The sequence below is a fragment of the Macaca thibetana genome, chromosome 9, assembly GCF_024542745.1.
Source record: "Macaca thibetana thibetana isolate TM-01 chromosome 9, ASM2454274v1, whole genome shotgun sequence".
Lineage (NCBI taxonomy): Eukaryota > Metazoa > Chordata > Mammalia > Primates > Cercopithecidae > Macaca > Macaca thibetana.
The window spans coordinates 12,255,655-12,281,195 of record NC_065586.1 but is presented as its reverse complement, the minus strand read 5'-3'; the positions used below and the strand labels follow the sequence as shown (position 1 = coordinate 12,281,195).

The window sequence follows — 25,541 nt, the reverse complement described above, 5'->3', positions numbered from 1 at the left end:
ACAAAAGAGGAGGTACCTCGAAGTCCCTCCGAGAATTTCATCTTCAAATTCAGAATCCCTCCCCGGGGGAGCTGAGAAGCCCAAGGCTGTGAGCCTGCCCCTGTAAACTGTTTCCAGAGTCTCCCAACACAAGGGCACCCACAATGGGCAGACAGAGCAGGTGCTCCGAGAATTCTTGGTGAAACCGAACAAAACCACCAAATGAACTGTTCTTCCAACCTCAAGTCCTGGGAGAATCTCAAACCCCACATCCAGTCTACCAGCAATTCCTACCAGGTCCACCTTTAAAACACATCCGGAATCCAGCCGGGTGCGGTGGCTCACGCCTGTAATCCCAGCACTTTGGGAGGCAGAGGCGGGCGGATCACGAGGTCAGGAGATCGAGACCTTCCTGGCCAATATGGTGAAACCTCATCTCTACTAAAAAAATACAAAAATTAGCTGGGCGTGGTGGTGCACACCTGTAATCTCCGCTACTCAGGAGGCTGAGGCAGGAGAATCACTTGAATCCGGGAGGCAGAGATTGCAGTGAGCCAAGATCACGCCCACTGCACTCCACTGCCCGACTAACTTTATTTTTTTTTATTTTTTATTTTTTTTTTTGAGATGGGGTCTTGCTCTGTCACCCAGGCTGGAGTGCAGTGGCATGATCTCGGCTCACTACAAGCTCCACCTCCCGGGTTTATGCCATTCTCCTGCCTCAGCCTCCCTAGTAGCTGGGACTCCAGCCTGGGTGAGACTCTGTCTCAAAAAAAAAAAAAAAAAAAAAAAAAAAAAAACACAACACATCCAGAATCCAATCACTTCTCATCACCTCCATGCTGCTTCCCAATTCTAAACACCATTACCTCTCAGCTGGATCACTGTAAGAGCCTAACTGATCTCCCCACTTCTGCCCTTGAACCCCAACCCTCTGTTCCCAACACAGTCACCCCAGGGATCACTAAAAGCACAAATCAGACCAAGTCACTCCTCTGCTCAAAACCCTCCAAGGTTCTCCATTTCTCTTAGAGCTAAAGCCAAAGTCTTCACTGCAGCCTATGAGGCCCTTGTCAACCTGCCCTCCCACACCCCCCTTGTCCTCACCCTCCCCCCATCTCTCTCTCACCTTAGCTCCCCTTACTCCTCCCCCTTGGCCGCATGGCCTCCTGGAAGCCACTGGGCCTCAAAAATGCCAGGCATGGCCAGGCGTGGTGGCTCACACCTATAATCCCAGCATTTTGGGAGGCTGAGGTGGGAGGATCGCTTGAGCTCAAAAGTTAGAGACCAGCCTGGGCAACAAGGCAAGATCCTATTCTACAAAAATAAAAAAAAATCAGCCAGGTGTGGTGATGCACACCTGCCGTACCAGCTACTCGGGAGGCTAAGGCAGGAGGATCGCTGGAACCCAGGAAGTTGAGGCTGCAGTGAGCTATAATTATGCCACTACACTCTGACCTGGTGACGGATTGAGACCCTGTCAAAAAAAAAAAAAAAAAAATTCCAGGCAGGCTCCCACATCAGGCACTTGCCCTTGTGGCCGCCTTTGACCGGAAGAGTCTACGTTCAGACAGTCCCATGGCTCTTTCCAGATCTGAATTCAAGTGTCACCTCAAGCTGCCATCGCCCCACCCCACACATCCCCTGTGGCTCTTGGTTCCTGCCTAACCTGCAGCTTCTAACATGCTGTTCCTTTCCCTTCTTTGCTCCTTGTATTTTCTGTGGCTCCAGGAGAGCAGGCATTCTCGTCTGCTCACTGCCGTCTCCTCAGTGCCTAGAATATAGCAGGTGTTCAACCGATATTTTTAAATGTATGAGAGGGCCGGGCGCGGTGGCTCAAGTCTGTAATCCCAGCACTTTGGGAGGCCGAGACGGGCGGATCACAAGGTCAGGAGATCGAGACCATCCTGGCTAACACGGCGAAACCCCGTCTCTACTAAAAAAAAAAAACACAAAAAATTAGCCGGGCGAGGTGGCGGCGCCTGTGGTCCCAGCTACTCGGGAGGCTGAGGCAGGAGAATGGCGGGAACCCGGGAGGCGGAGCTTGCAGTGAGCTGAGATCTGGCCACTGCACTCCAGCCTGGGCGACAGAGCGAGACTCCGTCTCAAATAAATAAATAAATAAATAAATAAATAAATAAATAAATAAATAAATGTATGAGAGGCTGAATTTATATCACGCCTTAAAACAAGAGGACTGGGGAATCCAAACATCTAAGGAAGACTGCAGCGGGGACACCCTCGGGGAGAAGTCTAGGGGCTTCCCGCCCCTCCTTTTTTCTCAGTAATGTTCTTCCTAATGTTTCTCACGGACTCTCAAATTCTGAGTAACCCCAGGAAAACGACTATGAAATCCACCAGTCAAATATACGAACCACCTCGAGTGTCTATGCGTTATCTCCTCCACCACACACACACACACGCGCACACACACATAAACACATATATACCAAAAAAGAAAAGTTGAGTCTGTTTTCCATCTGGACTTTCAGACAAACCAATCATCTGTATCCTTAATAGGTGTATTTATTGGGCAGTTTCAGAACAAGTAGGGTAGTATGAGATGAGTGGGAAAAGATGGCGCTTGACCCATGGAAGTTTCTATTTATAGTCTTCCTAAAGCAGCACCCAGCAGGCACTCATTTCATGAAAAAGGAGACCCACTGCTATTGACACGAAGTGGGATCAGGGTGCTGGTCCTGAGCTCTTACTGTGCTACCAGTACAGTCACAAAAATGTCCCTCCAGAGCCAAGTGCAGTGGCACGTGCCTGTCATCCCAGCACTTTGGGAGGCCAAAGTGGGAGGATCACTTGAGGCCAGGAGTTTGAGACCAGACTGGGCAACACGCAAGACTCTGTCTCTACAAAAAATGAAAAAATTAGCCAGGCGTGGTGGTGCACACCTACAGTCCTAGCTACTCGGGAGGTTCAGGAAGGAGAATCACTTGAGCCCAGGAGTTTGAGGCTGCAGTGAGCTGTGATCGCACCACTGCACTCCAGCCTGGGTGACAGAGCACGGTTCTGTCTTTAAAACAAAAAAAAAATTTCCTCCAAACAGAAATGAGCTGCACCTAGCCACACAAGGAAAGCCCCCAGGGAACAAAAGCAAGTGCCCTCCTTACACAGGGACCCACAAAATCTTAGGGTTGCAAGGGTACTTGAAAATTTTCTCACGGGCCGAGCGCGGTGGCTCACGTCTGTAATCCCAGCACTTTGGGAGGCCGAGGCAGGCGGATCACGAGGTCAGGAGATCAAGACCGTCTTGGTCAACACAGTGAAACCCCGTCTCTACTAAAAAATATAAAAAATTAGCCAGGTGTGGTGGCGTGTGCCTGTAATCCCAGCTACTTGAGAGGCTGAGGCAGGGGAATCACTTGAACCCGGGAGGCGGAGGTTGCAGTGAGCTGAGATCGTGCCACTACACTCCATCCTGGCAACAGAGCAAGACTCCGTCTCAAAAAAAAAAAAAAAAAAAATTCCAGAAAGCAAGAGAAAATTATCTCATGTTCCCTGTTCCCCACCCCCAACCTGCCTTGATTTTATAGATGAAGAAACTGAGACAGGGAGAAGGTAATGTAGGTCAATGTCCAAGCAGCCTACAAGCCACAAAACCCTTCATGGCTGAACCAGACCTAAAACCCAGTCTCAAATCCTCCACGATGCCTTGTCCAGCCATCTACAGACTGGAATGACTTCAATTTCAAATGCTCAGCCTATACGAAAAACATGTATTCATACCCCGTGGAGATGAAGATACATTTTCTAGGGCATGCCATGTTCTGCACTCCCAGGGAAAAGAGGTTTGTTAGGAGACTCATTTTGTAACGTGCCAAGTACCCAGGCCTTTCCATTCACAGGCATTTCACAGCCTGGAAATTGCAGAAGTGACTTCTGTGAGTCTGGGGTGCTTCCTAGACACCACACCGAAGCTTTCCTCCCATCCATATACTTCTCTGAATAGTGTTTTAGGGGGTTTTTTATTTTTTATTTTTTGCTTCAGTAGTCACTGAAAGATAGCTACGATAGAGATGGCCTGAACAGCCTTGGCAAATACACCAACAGAAATGTGTACCCCTCCTAATTGGCCATTACATAACATTTATTTGCTCTCATAGTGTGCCAAGGGTCTGAAAACATGCTGATTAATAGACAATAATCAAGTCTCACCACCTTATTCAGAGAGATGATCATGTTCTGGGATTCCCTTTTGTAGGAGGCTACACCGAAGCAACACAGGTTGAAAGGTTTCTCCCTGAGCCCTGACTCGGAGGTGCATCAGACAACCCAGGCCAGACCAGAAAGCCCAGTCCTTTCTCTTCTGCTGCTCTTTGCTTCCTCAATCTCATTTTCCACCCTCCTGGGCCAACTTTCAATCCCATTCGGCCCCCACTCTCCAGCAAGGTCCCTCTAACCACACAGACTGTCTTGACCCCTTAGCTTCCAACAGTAAATCCTCGGCTCCATGAGGTGAGACACCTGGATAAGGCAGTGGATATCAGATTACAAAGTGTGGCAAAGTGAGTGCTCCTCCAGCCTTTGCAATGCTTTATTTTAAATGCATGTGAACACTGTGAGCTGACGGCCCTGCTTCTCGCAAGGCTTTCCTGCCTTTGTATCTTAAAGACGAAAGGAGAAAGTGGGGCAAACAAAGTGACTGGAACTGTGGCATACTTTGGAAATGAATGCCAGTGGTTAATTGTTGACGCCTTTCATTTGTGTTAGATTTCATTCAAAACAAGAGAAGGGACCAGACTCAAAATCCACACTGAAGGGAGGAGAAGTCAACTCCACATTAAGACTCAGGCCAGGGTCACCAGGGTGGAGCAGGCATCTCGAACTGGGGACCACTTTTATAAAGTACACAGAGGCAGCCAGGCGCAGTGGCTCACGCCTGTAATCCCAACACTGTGGGACGCCGGGGCGGGTGGATCACGAGGTCAGGAGATCGAGACCATCCTAGCTAATACGGCGTAACCCCATCTCTGCTAAAAATACAAAAAAAAATTAGCTGGGCGTGGTGGCGGGTGCCTGTAGTCCCAGCTACTCGGGAAGCTGAGGCAGGAGAATAGCGTAAACCCGGGAGGCAGAGCTTGCAGTGAGCTGAGGTCGTGCCACTGCATTCCAGCCTGGGCAACGAAGCAAGACTCCTTCTCAAAAAAAAGAAAAAAAAAGAAAGTCCACAGAGGCAAAAGGATGACAATCCAAAAGCTCTGAAATGCTTCCAAGTTTAGATAACATTATGCTATCATTATTGCCATCATTATGTTTTCTTATTTATTTTTTTTTTTTTTTTTTTTTTGAGACCGAGTCTCACTCCGTAGCCCAGGCTGGAGGGCAGAGGCGTAATCTCGGCTCACTGAAACCTCCGCCTCCCAGGTTCAAGCGATTCTCCTGCCTCAGTCTCCCGAGTAGCTGAAATTATAGGCATGCGCCACCACACCCGCCTAATTTTTGTATTGTTAGTAGCGACAGGGTTTCACCATGTTGGCCAGGCTCGTCTCAAACTCCTAACTTCAAGTGATCAGCTCGCCTTAGCCTCCCAAAGTTCTGGGATTACAGGTATGAGCCACCACGCCCAGCCCAATATGTTTTCTTTACGTTAATATTAAAGTTCGTGTTCCAAATACTAAAGTTAAGTCAAATTATTTACTCAACATTTGCCATTACAATATCTACAAAGTGTGTCAACCCTGTACAGATAATCAAAAGTGGCTCTGTCTATCTGTTCACAGATACCAGCTCTGCCACTTAATAGCTAGCTAAGGTGTGGCAGCTCACATAGTATCTCTGCCACCTTAGTTTTCTCATCTGCAAATTGGGTATAATGGTAAATACCTACTTCGTAAGGTTACTCTGAAATTTAAATGAGTTAATACACATAAGGCATGTAAAATAAGACCTGATCTTGGGTATACATTTCAGAATACCATCTATGATTACCATGATTATTATGTCGAGTAAAAACATCTTGATTATCGCACTGTTTCTCTATCATTCTTCTAGGTCCCCTGCCGGCGCTACAGCGGGAAGCTCCTTTGCAAAGAATTCCTTCCCAGGCAGAAGGGAATGCTTTGGGACCCTAAGAGGGACCTGTTCCCAAAGCTCACCGAACATGGCTGGAGTCCAAGAGGCTGTTCTGCCAGAGATGCACCCTGGCACCAGAAGGCAAATCCCCATTTTTCCCCAAGGTGGAAACCACCCGCAGTCATCTCCAAACACGGTGCTCCAGCAGGAGCCACAGCTCGGAGCCTCAGCAGCCCTGCCACTGCAGAGGTGCAGCTGCAGGAGTCAGTTAGGGGACAGGGCATCAGTCACCCCGAGGCTACAGGCAAGAAGCCAGTGTGGGTGGGCTCGGGTGGGAACAAGCCATGCACAGGAAGGCATTCACACAGGGTGGGTCCCCACACTCTCCCATTCCCTCATCGGCGGCCACAGCACGGGTCCTGGATGACAAGCAAAGGCCATGCTTTCTTGTCTCTCAGTAACTTGAGCATCTCAGAATCACAACCCCAAACCCAAATAAACCTCAGTGGCAATTTTCAAAAGTTTTGACCCAAACTAACCCCTTACCTGGCTGCACTGAGAGGCAACCCCAAACCCCTATTTATTAAAAAGCTACATCTTTTTCTGTTTTCATTCCAACAAAGGTAGCAAATAGGTGCCCTCCCTGAAAGGCAACAACCACAGCAGGGAGACCCCGCTCTAATCCTCAGCGTGCGCCTTCCTGGGAATCAGAAGCAGGGCTGGGAACGCCACCCTCACAACTTCACTCCAGGGGACCTCCTGCAGATCTGCGTGGGGATGGGGGGAAATGACTGAACAGCAGCAGACCCCGAGCCTGGAGGTGAAGACAATCTGGGTAATGTGGTGCTGGAAAAAAACCAAGCACAAAAACAAGCACACGGAAAAAAAAGGAGGAAGGAAAGAAAGAGCACCCGACAACGCACTGATTTATCCCAGGAAATAGCTCCTTTCTCTTCCCAGCCTAATCAACACCTCCATGAACCCCTGCAAAATGTGCACTTCAGACTGCACACTTGTGCGTGAATACACATACACTGGCCGATACTGATGCACAACAAATACTGATCGTATGAGGGAAGAAAATAACTTTAACTTCAGACTCATTCGGCAGATCCTGATTCTCTTTCACTATCAGCCTCCCCACCTATTCTGAGCCACTCCAAAACAAAACAAACAAGACCCAACTCCTGGGCAGAAAGGGAACAGCAGCTGAGCTGAGCAGCACACGCTTGGAGCGTTCCTGCCATCGACTTCGGATTATTTCTGCTTTCTTGAGACGCAGCCATCAGCATGGGACTCGATGCAGCCCGGAGAGCACCGCCCGCGCAGCGACGCGCACAGACCCTCCCTTGGAGACGCGCTCCCCGGCGCGTGCGGCCGAGCCCGCGTGAAATGCACAGACCCTCAGGTGAGGCTCTGCCCACGTGTGACCCTGAGCACTGCGAAGCCCTTCCCTTCCATCCTCCCGTGGCCACCCAAAGTCTTGCCTACACCTCGTACGTGCAGATGCCAGTTCCATAGGAATACATGATGTAAGGACAGAAATGGGAATGACTGGAGGCTGATCTTCTCGTGACCACGTCTCGCCAACGCGGTGCGCCCATGCACACGGCGAGTAAACGCACACAGCCGGTAAACAGCCATCCCCACCATGCTCAGCCCACAGTCACGCGTGGGGAGAAGGCAGCGGAGAGGGCGGCGGTAGCAGGGGAAGTGGGAAGTCGCGCGCCCGCGTGGGCTGCTCCCTGACAGCCCGGCGCTGCCCCCTCCCCCTCCCGGGAACGGCGCCCACCCGGGGGTCGCAGGCCCACGCGTCGGGTGCGCTCGGGGGGCTCTGCAGCGCGGAGATCGGGACAATGAGGACGCGGTGACAGGCTGGGTTCCTGCCGCGGTGGTGGCGGCGGCGGCGGCAGCTGGAGCTGCCCGTGCAGCCCCCGCCGCGGCCACCTCCACCCTCGCCTCCCCGGTCCCCACTTACGTTCCGAGGGTCTCCTTGAACTCGAAGATCTTCTTGATATCTTCAGCTTGCTTTTTCCAGGAGGAGCTGCTCTCGCCGTTCTCCCGGGCCATGGCCGACGAGCGCGGCGCGGAGGAGCGGCCGGGGGCGCGCTGGGGAGGGGGCGCCGGGGGCGCGGCGCGGGCGCAGGGGCGGCGGGGATGCCGGGCGGCTCGGGCTGCGGCGCAGCTTCCTCCTCTGCAGTTTCCTCTTTCGCTCTCGCCGCCGCCGCCGCGGTCCCTCCCTGGCTCTTATTTCTGCTGTTCTCGGGCACAGACTTCCTGCCGCCGCCGCGCGCCGGCTCCTTTGCCGCCGCCTGCCAGCCTCACTTTCTGCTACTTTCTTGCCTCCCTCCCGCTCCCTCCCTGCCGCCAGCCGCGCTCCCCCCCACCTCGCGCCTCCTCCCCCTCCTCCCCCTCCTCCCCCTCCCGCGGGCTCCCCGCCCTCCCCGTGCGCCCCGGCCGCTCCCCGCCTCCAGCGCGCCGCCTTCGGGGATGTCCCGCTCCCCTCCCAGGAGCGCCGGGCCGCGGCCGTCGTGCCCCCTGGAGCCCCGGCGAGGGCGAGTGCGGGCCCCCGGCAGGTGCGGGGCGCACGCGGGAGAGCCCCAGCCCCTCGGGGAGCTGGAAACCGAGTCAAGTCTGGGGGCGCCGGGGCTTTCCCGTCTCCGGCGGGAGGGGGCGCCTCTGCGTGGCTCGGAAGCGCCAGGCGGGCGGGGGTGCGCGGCGGCCGGATGCGGGGCGCCGAGGGCGGGGCGCCTTCCCGCGCTGTGGCCGGTGGCCCGGGGGACCCGAGGGGCGCGACGCGGGGCGGGTGGGGGCCGGTTGTTATGGCGACGGGCGGCGGCGGCGGCTGGGATGGAGGCGGCAGCGGGCGGGAGCTCATTCGCATTGCACCAAATCGGTTTCACGTCAGTTTCGGGACGGACCCGCGAGGATCAAGCCGGGGAGCCTCTGGGCGGGCACGCGCAGGACGCGCCAGCAGCTGCCTCGTGGTCCCTTTGCTAGCAAAACTCCCGGGAGTGTTTGGCGGCCGTGCGGGCGCCCTGGTGCTGGGCTGGAGCGGCCGGCAGGCCCGGCCGGCCTGGCTGCCCTGGCTCACGCTTGGCCCCTTCTGGCATCTCCCTCTCCTCCTAGAGACTCAGTGGGAAGAAGTGATCGTCTGCCCCACAGTCCCCTCAAAGGAGGGGCCCACCCGCGGCTGGCTTAGTAGGGTGTCCGGGTGGTGGGGCAGGCACCTGCTTTCCTACGGACTGCCAAAACTAACCCAGAGAATTCCCTCCGGACTCCCATCTCCCGCTGTACTTTGGCCTGCCCACCCCACTTCTGGTGTCCACCTGTCAGAGGGCAGCCCACGTGCTCCAGTTCCCTGGTCCCCAACCTGCAGGGGCGACCTCTTGATCGGAAAATTTTAGATAGCAACACTTCCCCTCCCTCGGGGCCCCTCCTCGTAGTTGGGTAAACAGCTCTGTCTCTTGATTGGGGACACCTGTCCCATTTTCCCAGGACTGTTCCAATTTCACTGTAAAAGGAAAAAATATATATATATGCTCCCGAAATAGGAAACTTCATCCAGCACCTTCTCCCTAGTTCTGACTTTGGCTGGAGTGGAGGCAGCCCAGCTGCTCTCCCTCAGCCCCTACCCTGACCCTAAAGAGGTCAGACGACACCCTGGCATCCCCATTCCTAGGACCTCAATGCTGGTTTCCGTCTTTCAAAGACGGTTAGCTTAAGGTTCTCCAAACTGAGAAGAGCAAATAGAGGATTTACTTGCGGGTTAGATATAGAATAAATCCACAAACCCAATTTCCAAGAGGGATGGGTGAGAATAATTACTAAGGAACCTCTCTTATACTTGAGGCACATTACCAAGGTCCAAGGCAAACAGCATCCCCTTCAATAAAAAATATATTTGAAAAACTATCGTGTATTTTACTTGTACCAAAGGTTAGATAATACATACAATGGGAACCAGGGCATAAGTCAACTAAGATCCCAGTTGACACTTATCCCATGCTCCACCATCAGCATCTTCTTGTCCTTTCTTTCTCCTTCCCTTCCTCCCACTCTGTTTCCTTCTCCTCCTTTCCTATCTGGTTCTCTCCTGTGTTGCCCTTGCTCCCTGGCCTCAGGAACAGCCTCCAGAGCTCATGGAAACAATTCTCCTCAGCTTTTATCCCCACAGCTAAAGAAGCGCTGATTCTCTGCTACTTGGCCATAAAAAAGAATGAAATCATGTCTTTTGCAGCAACGTGGTTGGAACTGAAGGCCATTATCTTAGGTGAAATAACTCAGAAAGTCAAATACCACATGTTCTCACTTAGAAGTGAGAGCTAAGGCCAGGGGTGGTGGCTCACGCCTGTAATCCCAGCACTTTGGGAGGCCTAGGCCAGTGGATCACCTGAGGTCAGGAGTTCAAGACCAGTCTGGCCAACATGGTGAAACTGCTAAAAACAAAAATTAGCTGGGCATGGTGGCACATGCCTGTCATCCCAGCTACTTGGGAGGCTGAGGCAGCAGAATCGCTGTAACCTAGAAGGTTGCAGTGAGCCAAGATTGCACCATTGCACTCCAGCCTGGAGACAGAGCAAGACTCCATCTCAAAAAAAAAAGAAAGAAGTGGGAGCTAAATAATGTGTACATGTGGACAGACAGTGTGGAATGATGACATTGGAGACTAGGAAGGGTAGGAGTGGGGTAGGGGATGGGATAAGAAATTAACTAATGGGTACGATGTACCCTATTCCGGTGATAGTTAAGCTAAAAGCCCAGACCTCACCACTACGCAATATATCCATGTAACAAAACTGCACTTGTACCCCTAAATCCATAAAAATAATCATTAGAAAAAAAGAAGGCAATTTTACAGTAACAGTAAAGATGAAGGGAAAGCAAAGGAGAAGTTCCACGTGGCTCTGGGGCCGTGATTTTTCTTAGCAGGCTATAAGCTCCTTGAGAGGAAGGCACCTATTAACTTTCTCACCACTGTTTCCCAGCACCCATACTGACTGATCTGAAAATGTGTGTCGAATGGGTAAAGAAATGAAATTGAGGCTGGACACGGCGGCTCACACCTGTAATCCCAGCACTTTGAGAGGCAGAGGCAGACGGATCACCTAAGGTCAGGAGTTTGAGACCAGCCAGGCCAACATGGTGAAACCCTGTCTTTACTAAAACTACAAAAATTAGCCGGGCGTGGTGGTGCACCCCTGTAATCCCAGGTACTCAGGAGGCTGAGGCAGGAGAATCACTTGAACCCAGTAGGCGGAGGTTGCAGTGAGCCAAGATCATGCCACTACACGCCAGCCCGGGCAACAGAGTGAGACTCTGTTCAAAAAAAGAAAAGAGAAATGAAATCTAGTTAAGACTGCTGTTTGGTATTTGTTGTACTGGTGGAACTGCTGTAGGGCGCTTTATTTCTTTTCCAAACTTTCTGTAATGATGTTCATTTGGCATTATCAAGCTATTCTAAGTTGGATGAGGTCCTCAAGAAAAAGCACACTTCTTTTTTTTCTTTCTTTTTTGTTTTTTGTTTTTTGTTTTTTTTTTTTTTTTTTTTTTTTTTTTGAGACAAAGTCTTGCTCTGTCGCCAGGGTGGAGTGCAGTGGCGCGATCTCAGCTCACTGTAACCTCCACCACCCAGGTTCAAGCAATTCTCCTGCCTCAGCCTCCCAAGTAGCTGGGACTACAGGCACGTACCACCACAACTGGCTGATTTTTCTACTTTTAGTAGAGGTGAGGTTTCTCCATTTTGGCCAGGCTGGTCTCAAACTTCCGACCTCAAGTGATCTGCCCACCTCGACTTCCTAAAGTGCTGGGATTACAGGGGTGAGACACTGCACCTGGCCAAGACACAAACTTTTTTTTTTGTCCAGACGGAGTATCACTCTGTCACCCGGGCTGGAGTGCAGTGGCACAATCTCGGCTCACTACAACCTCAGCCTCCTGGGTTCAAGCAATTCTCCTGCCTCTGCCTCCTGAGTAGCTGGGACTATGGGCGCGTGCCACTACGCCCGGCTAATTTTTTGTGTTTTTAGTAGAGACGTAATCCCAGCTACTCAAGAATTCGAGACCAGCCTGGCCAACATGGTGAAACCCGTCTCTACTAAAAATACAAAAAAAAAAATGGCCAGGTGCGATGGCTCATGCCTGTAATCCCAGCACTTTGGGAGGCCGAGGCAGGCAGATCATGAGGTCAGAACATCGAGACCAACCTGGCTAACATTGTGAAACCCCGTCTCTATTAAAAAATAATAATAATAATACAAAAAAGTTAGCCAGACATGGTGGCCCGCACCTGTAGTCCCAGCTACTCAGGAGGCTGAGACAGGAGAATGGTGTGAACCTAGAAGGCAGAACTGGCAGTGAGCTGAGATCGCGCCACTGCACTCCAGCCTGGGCAACAGAGCGAGAGACTCCATCTCAAAAACAAAAGAGCTGGGCGTGGTGGCACGCACCTGTAGTCCCAGCTACTCAGGAGGCTAAGGCAGGAGAATCGCTTGAACCCAGGAGGCAGAGATTGCAATGAGCCGAGATGGCGCCACTGCACTCCAACCTGGTGACAGAGTGAGACTCCATCTCAAAAAAATAAATAAATAAATTAGCCGGGCATGGTGGCATATGCCTGTAGTCCCAGCTACTCGGGAGGCTGAGGCACGAGAATCACCTAAACCTGGGAGGTGGAGGTTGCAGTAAGCCAAGATCACGCCACTGCACTCCAGCCTGGACGACAGAGGGAGACTCCGTCTCATAAAATAAAATAAAATAAAATAAAATAAAATAAAATAAAATAAAAAGTTGGGCATTATCCTCTCCATTAAGTATATTGTTTGACAACACTCTTAAGTTAGAGGTGGGTGGGGCTCTTCTCACAAATGCTGTAAAAACTGTTAGCATCTTAAATTGTGTCCTTAGTTCCTAGAAATAGTAGAGAGTGACTGGAGCTCATTTCTTATATACTGCTGGTTAATGTAAGTTGTTGATGGTGTGCACTAGAATCTACACCAAGGAAACACAAAACTAAATAAGGAATCACACAAAACTGCCACCTTTGCAAAAAGCAGTCTGTCCATGAGGCAACAGGAAGACAAAGAACTCAGCATTGTAGTTTTCAGATTTCTTTTGGAAGAGGTAAAGACTAAAGGAATCTTCTGACCTGGGTGATAAGAAAACTGAGCATGACCCAAGCAGAATTCCAGCCAGCCTAGATGTCCAGGGCCCGCTCCCTAGCATGAACCTCTTCAAAGTAGCTGTTCATGCAAGAGCGCATCTAGTTCAAAGATGATGAAAAATCAAGGAGGGACCAGCACACAATCTTTATGAAATTCCTCCAATTGAGGAATTAAAAAAAAAAAAAAAAAAAAAAAAAAAAGGGCGGGGGAGCTCTGGCAATGCAGGCCTTGTAAAAAAAAAAAACAAACAAAAAAAAACAAATAGCAGTGGAGAATCAACACAAGAAAAACTTCGCTAGAGAATAGATAAAATTTGTGTTCAAACATGTGATAATTTATTTTAACTTAAAATACTGAATTTAAAGCAAAGATGCAGTTGCTCAGGGAAGATAGGGCAAAGCAATAGAAAGAATTCGAACATGAGCTGGAGTTGCTCAAGAAAGAAGCAAGGGCCGGGCATGGTGGCTCATGCCTGTATTCCCAGCACTTTGGGAGTCCGAGGCGGGCAGATGGCCTGAGGTCAGGAGTTCGAGACCAGCCTGGCCAACATGGTAAAACCGTGTCTCTACTAAAAATACAAAAGTTAGCAGGGCGTGTGGCAGACGCCTGTAATCCCAGTTACTAGGGAGGCTGAGGCAGGAGAATCGCTTGATCCCAAGAGGTGGAGGTTGCAGTGAGCCAAGATCATGCCACTGCATTCCAGCCTAGGCAATGGAGTGACAGACAGAGTGACAATCTCAAAAAAAAAAAAAGAAGAACAAGAAGAAGAAGAAGAAGAAGAAGAGGAGGAGGAGGAAGAGAAAGAAGAAGAAGAAGAACAAGAAGAAGAAGAGGAGGAGGAGGAGGAAGAGAAGAAGAAGAAGAAGAAGAACAAGAAGAAGAAGAAGAGGAGGAGGAGGAAGAGGAAGAAGAAGAAGAAGAACAAGAAGAAGAAGAAGAAGAAGAGGAGGAGGAGGAAGAGGAAGAAGAAGAAACAAGAAGAAGAAGAAGAGGAGGAGGAGGAAGAGGAAGAAGAAGAAGAAGAACAAGAAGAAGAAGAGGAGGAGGAGGAAGAAGAAGAAGAAGAAGAACAAGAAGAAGAAGAGAGGAGGAGGAGGAAGAGGAAGAAGAAGAAGAAGAAGAAGAAGAAGAAGAAGAAGAAGAAGAAGAAGAAGAAGGAGGAGGGAGGAGGAGGAGGAGGAGGAAGAAAGGAGAAGAAGGAGAAGAGAAGGAGGAGAAGGAGGAGAAGGAGGAGAAGGAGGAGGAGGAGGAGGAGGAGAAGGAGAAGAAGGAGAAGAAGAAGAAGGAGAAGGAGGAGAAGGAGAAGGAGAAGGAGGAGGAGAAGGAGCCAGGTGCAGTGGCTCATTCATGCCTGTCATCCTAGCACTTTGAGAGACCAAGATGGGAAGATTGCTTGAGCCCAAGAGTTCAAGACTAGCCTGGGTAACATAGTAAGACCCCATCCCTACAAAACGTTTTAAAAATTAGCCAAATGTGGTGACACATGCCTGTGGTCCCAGCTACTTGGGAGGCTGAGCTGGGAGGCTTGCTTGAGCCCAGAAAGTCAAGGCTGCAGTGAGCTATGAACATGCCACTACACTCCAGCCTCAGTGAGAGAGCAAGTAAAAAAAAAAAGTGGCAAGAAATAAAATACTATAGATATAAACACTACATTGGAAATGGCAAAAGGGCAAAAGGAGAATTGCTGAAAAAAAAAAACTCAAAAGGGATAGAGAACACAAATCAAGAATGAGGTGAAAATAAGATGGGAATGAGCAAGATTAACTAGAAAATTATATGAAACACATAGGAAGCTCAATTTATCCACAAATGGGATCCCTTATGAAGAAACTGAAATAATGCAATAAAAACGTATTTAAAGATGTTATTCAAGAAAACCTTCCAGAAATAAAGGCTTAAATCCACAGACTGAAGAGACACATTATGTATCAGCAAATACATGGATGGTTAATATCAAGACATGTCCTAGTAAAACTACTTATCTCCAAAGAAATAATCCTTCCGTTTTCTCAGGGAAAAAAAAAATGAGTCACATATATTGGTGAAAAAAAATCAGTGGCATAATCATAGCTCACTGTAACTTCAAACTCCTGGCCTCAAGCAATCCTCCTGCCTCAGCCTCCCAAAGTGCTACGATTACAGATGTGAGCCACCTCACCCAGCCCATTTTTACTTACTAATCGTTACATTAATCCTATGAGGTAGATAATATCATCGGTCCCATTTATAGTGGGATTTGGAAAAGTTAAGTAATATACCCTAGGTTACTCTGCATGAGTAATTAAAACCCAAGCAGCCTGGCCCAGCCTGGGTCCCCGCAACCTCCTCCTACTGGGTTCAAGCGATTCTTCCTGCCTCAGCCTCCCAAGTAGCTGGGATTACAGGCGCCTGCCACCACGCCCAGCTAATTTTTTATATTTTTAGTAGAGACGGGTTTTCACCATGTTGGCCAGGCTGGTCTCGAACTCCTAATCTCATGCGATCCACTCACCTCGAGCTCCCAAAGTGCTGGGATTACAGGCATGAGCCACCATGCTTGACCGTACAAATCATTTTTAATGAAGAAAGAGGAGTGTTGTTCAAAACCAAAATAAGAGAATCAAATGACTTCTTTAAAAAAATCCCCAAATGTATATATTTTTCTTAACCAAATCATTTTTCTCATTTCATTTTCTCAGACCTCACGGAACTTTTAAATGAACACACCCCATTGGATATTTAAGTGGAAGACATTAACCTCTATCTGTCTACGTTAGGCCTGAAAATAGTTCAGACTTTCTCCTAGACCTACATTTTACTACTCGCATTGAAACACAATCTTGTCAGTTCATATTAGAATTAAGAGTCTATTCTTAACAACTCAATGAGACAAATTTCATGATATGCACAGATGCATTTATAAAATTCAGGACACTACAACAGTAAATATGCTGCCTCTTATGTGAGGAATGGGCCCTAAACAAAAATAGGATCTCCCCTAATTTTCTACCCTGAACTGAATTTTACTTTATCTACAGCAGACATTGAAACAGAATCTTATCAATTTACATCGCATCTTAATAGTATATTTCAAACAACTGAGGGAGGTGCATGTCATGATGTGTGTAAGTGCATTTATAAAAACCTGGGGCATTAAATCAACAAGTGTGCTTCCTCACATAAGCAGAGCCAGACCTAAACGACCAGGTGGCCCCAAGAAAACTGCCCAGGAATGTTTTCTCCAAAATCCGAGATCTCTCTTTTTTTAATTTTTTTCTATAAAAAGGTGCCATTGTTAGGAGAGGGGAGGCTGATTGTAAGATGTTCTTAGTTTAGTTTGAACTATTTGAACTATAGACAGATAATGCTATAGCAAGGAGAGAAACCAATCTTTTAACAAATATCTTCAAATATGTGGTAAATTACCGAGCTGGTATATCCGAGGTCATTGAGACTATGAATTCTAACTCTGTGGGCTGACCTTACCTGCATCCCCCAAACTGCTGGAGTGCCTTGATTTCTCTCTCAGGCTTTTTTTCGCTTGTACTTGAAGTAGACACTGTGGACAGAAAAATGAATGAAGCACAAGATGTTAACATCTGCCCCCAAGATGTTAACATCTGAAAAAGGAACATAGACCTGTAAGTAGACAGCAAGAATAAAATGCGATTAAGGTAATGATGGAGGTTTGCACGGAGATTCTTGGGGAAGCACAGATTAGAGATGGCCGACTTCCTGGAGGTGTCAGAAGAGGCTTCACAGAAAAAAAAAAAAAAAATTACTTGTAAATTGGAAGGATCAGTAAGCATTTGCCAAGCACAGAAGGGAGGGTGTGGATTTCAAACACAAGAAAAAGCAAGTGCAAAGACATAAAGATCAAAGAAAGGTCCACCCATCACCATAGTCTAGGTTTGGTTCCAATCACCAAATCTTAGTCGCTTATACTACCAAAGATTTGTTTCTCACTGCCATCAAAAATGGGTTGGGCAGATGCAGGCAGAGCAGCCGCCCTCTTGAATTCTGCTAGTCGCTATGGCAGGAACTCGATCCAGGACTTGAACTGGCCCTGTTCCGGAAGTAATATCCATCACGTCCTCTCACAAGTTGTTGGCCAGCTGCACTCAAAGGGGCACGGAAGTGCAATCCCATCACATACCCAGAAGGTGGAAAGCCAGAAATCTTTGGCAAACAGCACTAACGACTCCCACAAATACGTCACCTAAAACTCTGTGTTCAGGAGGTGGTGGTGCGTGTACCAGGGTTACAGTGCAGTGAGCCTGGAGGGGCAGCAGCCAATGGAGTTGGAGAAAACGGGAAGGATCTATTGGTGAAAGGCCTCGGGTGTCCTTCCTTTGGACCAAAATTATTGTTAAGTGCTTCAGTGAGTGTAATAATCAGGGTTGAAAACATAGCAACACCCTGCCCTCCATTTCAGCAATGGCTCTGTTGCCTATAGGAAACATATCAGCTTGTAGTGGATTGATTTTCTAATCCCCACGGGGCACAGCCTTAGCCACAGTAGAACTCTGCAAACCTGTGAAGGAATTCAGCCCCATAGCTCAAGAGAAAATTGCAGAGTTGCCTCCCTTCCTACTTCGGATGTTAGTAATGGATTTCAATCCTTAGTCATTAAGAAATCTTCAAGTCCAAAGGATTTGCCAAAGATGGTCTAATCAGCCAAGATTCTGAAATGCAATCTACTATGGGGGCATTCCTCCCAGCATTAGTCTCAGGGATAGTCAGGGTGAGTTCACCAATCTTAACTCCAGTTCAGTAGAGCCGTGGAATCACGGAATCTAATTTTCCTGGAATCACGTTACTGGTGAGTGGGCAGGTACACCATGCAGAAGGACTTTGCAGACAGCCTCATGCAGAAAACAGACCAACAAGTATTTGGCTTCCTCAATCAGTCTGGTGAGAGCTGTTTGCTTGTTCAGGCTTTTGCCTTAGGGCTATGGTGAAACAACTAAGTGGGTGCAAAAGAGGGATTTTCTGTTTTCTTGTTTTTTCTTTGTTTTTTTTTTTTTTTTTTTTTTAGCATGACTTAGGTGAAAGGCATCTTGCTATGTCCCAAGATGCTATGGTGCACTGTATATAGAGTACAAACTAGAGCAAGGCATTGTGCAGAATGAAAGAACCAAGGTCTCATCTGACGTCTAACATACTCCCTGACTTCAGGCATTTTCCAGCCCTTTCTTCAGATGGTGATAACATCAGAGAGGGATGAGATAGCATCTGCAAAGCACTTTGGACTTCTTAGAAGAAAGACAGCAGATCAACATAAGGTATTAATAGGATGCTTTTTTTTTTTTTTAAATAGCTGTCACATCTGGCTCTTTGTTCTTTGCCTGGATTATAAAATGAATGGTTTCAAAGGAAAAAATATCCTACTAAAAACACATCCACCCACAACACTTCCACTAGATGGGCACATTTTATATGAGATGTAAATAATCTTGGACTATCATAAGATTCTTGTTTCTGGCAGGGGTTTTCCAGCTGAAGAAAATCTATTAATTAGCAAGATGCTGCCAATATGTTATTCCCTATGAATGCCTTGGAACTGTAGACATTAACTCTTCTAAACCCAAACTTTTGGACTTTAACACCAGAAACATATAGCAGTTTTCTTATTTAAACTATTGACCCGGCCGGGCACAATGGCTCACACCTGTAATCCCAGCACTTTGAGAGACTGTGGTGCGTGGATCACCTGAGGTCAGGAGTTTGAGACCAGCCTGGCCAACATGGCAAAACTCCAACTCTACTAAAAATACAAAAATTAGCCGGGCATGGTGGCGGGTGCCTGTAGTCCCAGCTACTTAGGAGGCTGAGGCAGGAGAATTGCTTGAACCCAGGAAACAGAGGTTGCAGTGAGCTGACAGATCGCACCAGTGCATTCCAGCCTGGGTGACAGAGTGAGACCCTGTCTCAAAAAATAATAAGAAGAACATAAATTATAGACCTATAAGTAAAGACCAATATTTTATAAAGGTGAATGACTTGTAGCTCTTTAATTTTTTTTTTTTTTTTTTTTTTTTTTTTTTTTTTTTTTTTTTTTTGAGACGGAGTCTCGCTCTGCCGCCCAGGTTGGAGTACAGTGGCCGGATCTCAGCTCACTGCAAGCTCCGCCTCCCAGGTTTACGCCATTCTCCTGCCTCAGTCTCCCGAGTAGCTAGGACTACAGGCGCCCGCCACCTCGCCCGGCTAGTTTTTTTTTTTGTATTTTTAGTAGAGACGAGGTTTCACCGTGTTAACCAGGATGGTCTCGATCTCCTGACCTCATGATTTGCCCGTCTCGGCCTCCCAAAGTGCTGGGATTACAGGCTTGAGCCACCGCGCCCGGCCTAATTTTTTTTTTTAAGATATTGCCACTAGTGGGCCACTGTGGGTTTTCTACTTCTCCAAGTGTTTCTGAAAAAGGAGGAGGGGTAAAGGGAAAATACCCATCCAAAATGTTACAGGGCAAAAGCTAAGGGCCCCTCAGCATTCCAGGTCCAACTCCTTTTTCCACTGCTCACGCCTCAGATGGACATAAACCAGTCTGTGGGGTGCCTGGATGACAACTGCACTGGAAATGAGATGTAGGGACCCGACCTAACGCGATCGCTGGCCTTAAACTGACAGATTTAAGAAAGCTGCTTCAATTACCAGCCTGGACAAAAGCCTTTCTCCGAATTACGTTTACACAGTAACTAAGAAAACAGTGAGGAGGAACTTAGCCCAGGGTGACTCTGTAGCCCCTCGGCCTTCCCCAGCCATTCCCCCTAAAGAGGCCCCAGCTTCCAGACCTCCAGCATCCCCCAGTCCGCTGAAGGTTAACGATGCTGTTTCCCGCTGAACCAGCCAGAAACGACTAACATGCAAGTGGATTTATTTTTACCCCAGGCTTTGTCATCTATCATTACTGAAAAACTAAGAGACAGATTTTGGCTGAACAGCCTGCGGAATATTCAAGATCTCCATGCAGAATTTGGCCCTCCGTCTGCCGCAATTCATCTTATTTGGAGTGGCCTTCTCCTCCCTGCCAACGTTCCTCATTAGCAAGGATATCTGCATTCACGACAACAGACTCTCTCTCTTGGTCTGGTCTGGAGTCTAAGGCATCCCATGATGACATCATCATGCCACACCACTGACATCATAGCTTTCTTGGTGGAAGCAAGTCATTGGTACCTTGGATGACATAGTCTATTTAACCAAAGACTGGGTAACAAATTTAAATATGTCTTGCAGAGTTTCTTGGCACACAGACTTCACCAACAAAAGCTTATTTATTGAAGGGCATTCTCCCTGGATGTAAGTATATTCTACTTGTTGAGGGTATCTTTCGCCGGTCTGCAAGATGGAAATGATAGAGCCTGTTGATAGAGCATGGTTCTCTCCGGAACCACGAGACTCAGCTGGGCGCTGCATTGGTGAATCTCCATTACCTTCCGTATTACATTCAAACTCTTCATTTTGAATGGGAAGGCTTCCAGACTTCCCTGCTCATGGAACTGTGCATGCATCTCCTTTCTCGTCTTCTTTTCCAGTCAAGCAAACTTGATTTGAGGCCTTCAAAGTCAATCCAGGCCAGACGCGGTGGCTCATGCCTGTAATCCCAGCACTTTGGGAGGCCAAGGCAGGTGGATCACCTGAGGTCAGGAGTTCGAGACCAGCCTGAACAATATGGTGAAACCCCGTCTCTGCTAAAAATACAAAAAAATTAGCCAGGCATGGTGACATGCGCCTGTAATCCCAGCTACTTGATAGACTGAGACAGGAGAAGTGCTTGGACAACAGGAAGCAGAGGTTGGTTGCAGTGAGCCAAGGTCACGCCACTGCACTCCAGCCTGGGCAACAGAGCAAGACTCCCTCTCAAACAAACAACAACAACAACAACAAACAAATAAAGTCATTCCAGAGGGATTTACAAACTAGTTCCTGTGTGGCCCACATGGTGCTGGACCCAGGCCCTGTCCCTCTGTCTCCTATTTCCATATTTAATTTAAAACTCCCTCCAGTTCTCCATTGATTTTTTTTTTTTCCCAAGCGCCAAACTACTACCCATCCTTTTCAAACACAACAAATACTTCTTTCAGGATAGCTTGGACTTTTTCTTTCCAACTTTTAGGCTCAGGTGGTACATGTGCAGGTGTGTCACATGGCTAAGTTGCATGTTCTAGGGGTTTGGTGTACAGATAATTTTGTCACCCAGGCAATCAGCATAATAACTGATAGGTAGTTTTTTTTAGTTGCTGTTGTTGTTGGTTGAGACAGAGTCTCATTCTGGCACCCAGGCTGGAGTGCGGTGGCACGATCTCAGCTCACTGCAACCTCTGCCTCCCAGGTTCAAGCAATTCTCCTGCCTCGGCCTCCCAAGTAGCTGGGATTACAGGCATGCAACACCATGCCCAGCTAACTTTTTTTTTTTTTAGATGGAGTCTCATTCTGTCACTCAGGCTGGAGTGCAGTGGTGCAATCTCGTCTCACTGCAACCTCTGACTCCTGGGTTCAAGCGATTCTCCTGCCTCAGCCTCCTAAGTAGCTGAGATTATAGGCACCCGCCACCACACCCCGCTCATTTTTATATTTTTAGTACAGACAGGGTTTCACCATGTTGGTCAGGCTGGTCTCAAACTCCTGACCTTGTGATCTGCCCACCTCGGATTCCCAAAGTGCTGAGATTACAAGCATGAGCCACCATGCCCGGCCTAATTTTTGTATTTTTTTTTTAGTAGAGATAGAGTTTTGCCATGTTGGCCAGGCTGGTCTCGAATCCCTGGCCTCAAATGATCCTCCCACCTTGGCCTCCCAATGTGCTGGGATTATAGGTGTGAACCACCATGCCGGCCTGATAGGTAGTTTTTTAATCTTCACCCTCTGCCTACCCTCCACCCTCCAGTGGGCCCTGCTGTCTGTTGTTCTCTTTATATCCATCTGTACTCAATGTTTAGCTCCCACTTATGAGTGAGAACATACAGTACTTTTTTTTTTTTTTTTTTTTTTTTTTGAGACAGAGTCTCACTCTGTGGCTCAGGCTAGAGTGCAGTGGTGACATCTCAGCTTACTGCAACTTCCACTTCGCAGGTTCAAGCAATCCTCCTGCCTCAGCCTCCTGAGTAGCTGGTATTACAGGTGTGCACCACTAAACCCGACTAATTTTTATATTTTTAGTAGAGATGGGGTTTTGCTATGTTGGCCAGGCTGGTCTTGAACTCCTGACTTCAAATGATCCACCTACCTCAGCCTCCCAAAATGTTGGGATTACAGGCGTGAGCCACCGTGCCCGATCAGGATTTGGTTTTCTGTTGCTGTGTTATTAACTTAGAATAATGGCCTCCAGCTCTATTCATGTTGCGCGAAGGACATGATTTTGTTCTTTTTAAGGCTGCATGATATTCCATGGTGTGTATGTTCCAGATTTTCTTTATCCAATCCGCCATTGATGGGCATCTAGGTTGATTCCATGTCTTTGCTTTTGTGAATAGTGCTGCAATGAACATATGAGTGCATATGTCTGTATGGTCTAACAATCTGTATCAAGATAGCTTTTGACAGATGGGGAAACTGAGGCATCAGAACTTGCCCAAGATCACATGGCTCATCAGAAAATAGTGGATCCTGCAGTAAGTTTCCATCTGAAAGCAAAACCCACTGTGCTGTCCTTCTTCAGAGAATGTCACTGAGATGAAGACTGTGATGGTTCATTTCATGTGTCAACCTGACGGCACCACGGGGTCCCGGTGAAGTAGAAAACCCTCCCCAGTGTGGGAGGGCATTGACCAATCCACTGAGGGCCTGAATAGAGCGAACAGATGGAGGAAAAAGGAATTTGCTCCTTTTCCCCTTCCTGCCTGATTGTTTGAGCTGGGACATCCAATTTCTCCTGCCCTGAGGTCAGGAGTTCGAGACCAGCCTGGCCAACATGGTGAAACCCCGTCTACTAAAAATACAAAAACTAGCCAGGTGTGGTGGCACGCACCTGCAGTCCCAGCTACATAGGAGGCTGAGGCACGAGAATCACTTGAATCCGGGAGTTGGAGGTTGCAGTGAGGCAAGATCGCACCACTGCACTCCAACCTGGGCAACGACAAAAAAAAAAAAAAAAAACCTTGTAAAATTTCTAGGTCTGTATTTATCACTGCTTGGTCCTGAGAATGGCACTGGGGACAGAGATCACATCTAGAGGTTCTGTTCTGCTGCTACTAGCGTGGGAACGCCCAGGATTCCTTGATACCAGTACAGATGCGAAGCCTTTTCCCTTAGCTGTCTGCCTTCTGCTGAGAAAGGAGAGAAGCCAGAAGCAGGTTTCCCCACCTCTCCCGTGTGCACCGACCCCGCACACGCTTACCTAGGACCATGTTACTCATGCCATTTCCCCAAGGCATTTAAGTCACCAGGCAATTAAAACCCAAGACGCTGGGTGTGTAGATCCGATCAGGGCAGCCTTCATGACGCCCAATTATTACCCGGAAATCCAGCATTGTTCTGGAATCCCTGAGGTTTCTTCAAGATGACACTTGCATTTCTAAGCACAGAGCTCCAATTTCTTCTTCATTACCCTACCAGCCTATTTCCCATGAAGTAAACAAGCACAATGTCATCATTCTGTTCTATCCCGAACCTTCCTACAACTCCCTGGCAGAAGGTTAGCGGGGGTTTTCTCCCTGTAGTTCGGCTGACTCAGATCTCTCCTCTCCCCCTGGTTGCCTTGAGGAGGCCGAGGTTCTAGGTTTTCTGGTTTCAAAATAAATTGGCAGAAATCTGAAATGATGCCAATACCGCCCTCCTGCCCGCAGGCAGCTGGGTCCCAGTGGGAGGTCTCTTAGCAACCAGGCTCAAATCAAATATTTGGGCGTCTGGACACATTCTGATTGGAATGAGATCATAAACAAAAACTTCTCTCTTTCCCTCAACCCAGTTACCAAGCCCCTGGGTTGCTGCCCTGCACCAGGGAAGTCTATGACTCATGGGAAACCTTCAGTTCCAGGCAGGCCCCACAGTGAGACATCGCAGTCCCAGACGGCCAGGCCAGAGATCCACTTCTATTTCTGTCATGATAGGTAGCCTTGGACAAGACATGCCAGCTTCAACTTTTTTGTGGCTGTGCCTACCTAAAACCCAAAGTTTTAATTTGATGCAGTCAGACCTTCTGCACGCAGCTCCTTCCAGAAATCAAAAGGTTCCCAGGTTCACGGAGGCACGAGCTTCAGTTCAAGTCAGAAGCAAACCAGAAGAAACGAGGGTTTCTGAGTCCTGTCTTCCTCCATCTGCCGTCTCGTCCTTCCCTCCACCTTCCCTGCAAGTGACAAATGACGCATGGTTGAGAGAAGGGGCAGATGGATGCTAGCCAAGGGTAGTTTCACATCTTTTATTTTCCAACCCACGTTTTGTACACTCAGAAAAACAAAATACACCAATTTTGGCTTTGGTTGCTAATATACCCATAAAAATACACCTATTTGTGTACACTCAGAAAAACAAAATATACCAATTTTGGTTTTGGTTGCTAATTTCAATTGATATCCTTACATATAGGGGAGATTTTATCTCAATTTTTTTTTTTTTTTTGAGATAATGTCTCATTCTGTCCTTCAGGCCGGAGTGCAATGCGCGATCTCAGCTCACTGCAGACTCCATCCAGTTAATTTTTGTACTTTTTAGTACAGATGGGGTTTTGCCATGTTGGGCAGGCTAGTTTCAAACTCCTGAACTCAGATCCACCCACCTCAGCCTCCCAAAATGCTGTGATTACAGACAAGAGCCACCACGCCCAGCCGTAAAACTCTATTTTATAGATATAAAAGCTGAGCTAAAGTCTCCTCTGTATGCCTCAGCCTCCTCTCCTGCCTCAGCCTCCTGAGTAGCTGGGATTACAGATGCATGCCACCATGCCCAGCTAATTTCTGCATTTTTAGTAGAGACAGGGTTTCACCACTTTGGCCAGGCTGGTCATGAACTCCTGCCCTCAGGTGACCCGCCCACCTCGGCCTCCCAAAGTGCTGGGATTACAGACATGAGCCACCGCGCCCGGCCTAACTTATAATTTTTCAGCTTTATGATGATGTGAAAGTAATGTGCATTTAGTAGAAACTACCTTTAGGCCGGGTGTGGTGGCTCATGCCTGTAATCACAGCACTTTGAGAGGCCAACGCAGGCAGATCGATTGAGCCCAGGAGTTCAAGACCAGCCTGGGTAACATGGCAAAACACTGTCTCTACTAAAAATACAAAACTTAGTCAGACATGTTGGTGAGCGCTTGTAGTCCCAGCTACTCAGGAGGCTGAGGCAGGAGAATCATTTGAGCCTGGGAGGCAGAGGTTGCAATGAGCCGTGATTGCACCACTGAACTCTAGCCTGGGCAACAGAGTGAAATCCTGTCCCAAAAAAAAAGAGAGAGAAAAAAAGAAA

General features: G+C 48.2%; 2 protein-coding genes across 3 annotated transcripts in view; one reads left to right on the top strand and one right to left on the bottom strand.

Moving 5' to 3' along the window:
- Positions 1-8,539, bottom strand: part of CAMK1D (calcium/calmodulin dependent protein kinase ID) — a 491,709-nt gene extending 483,170 nt beyond the window's left edge. For both annotated transcript variants that reach the window (XM_050803261.1, XM_050803263.1), the window contains exon 1: positions 7,982-8,539. In XM_050803261.1, the coding sequence (XP_050659218.1) occupies positions 7,982-8,073 (92 nt within the window). In that variant the 5' untranslated portion in view covers positions 8,074-8,539. The remainder of the gene's footprint in view (positions 1-7,981) is intronic.
- The window catches only part of UPF2 (UPF2 regulator of nonsense mediated mRNA decay), a 727,243-nt gene that overhangs the window by 278,428 nt on the left and 423,274 nt on the right, over positions 1-25,541 (top strand). The window lies entirely within an intron of this gene.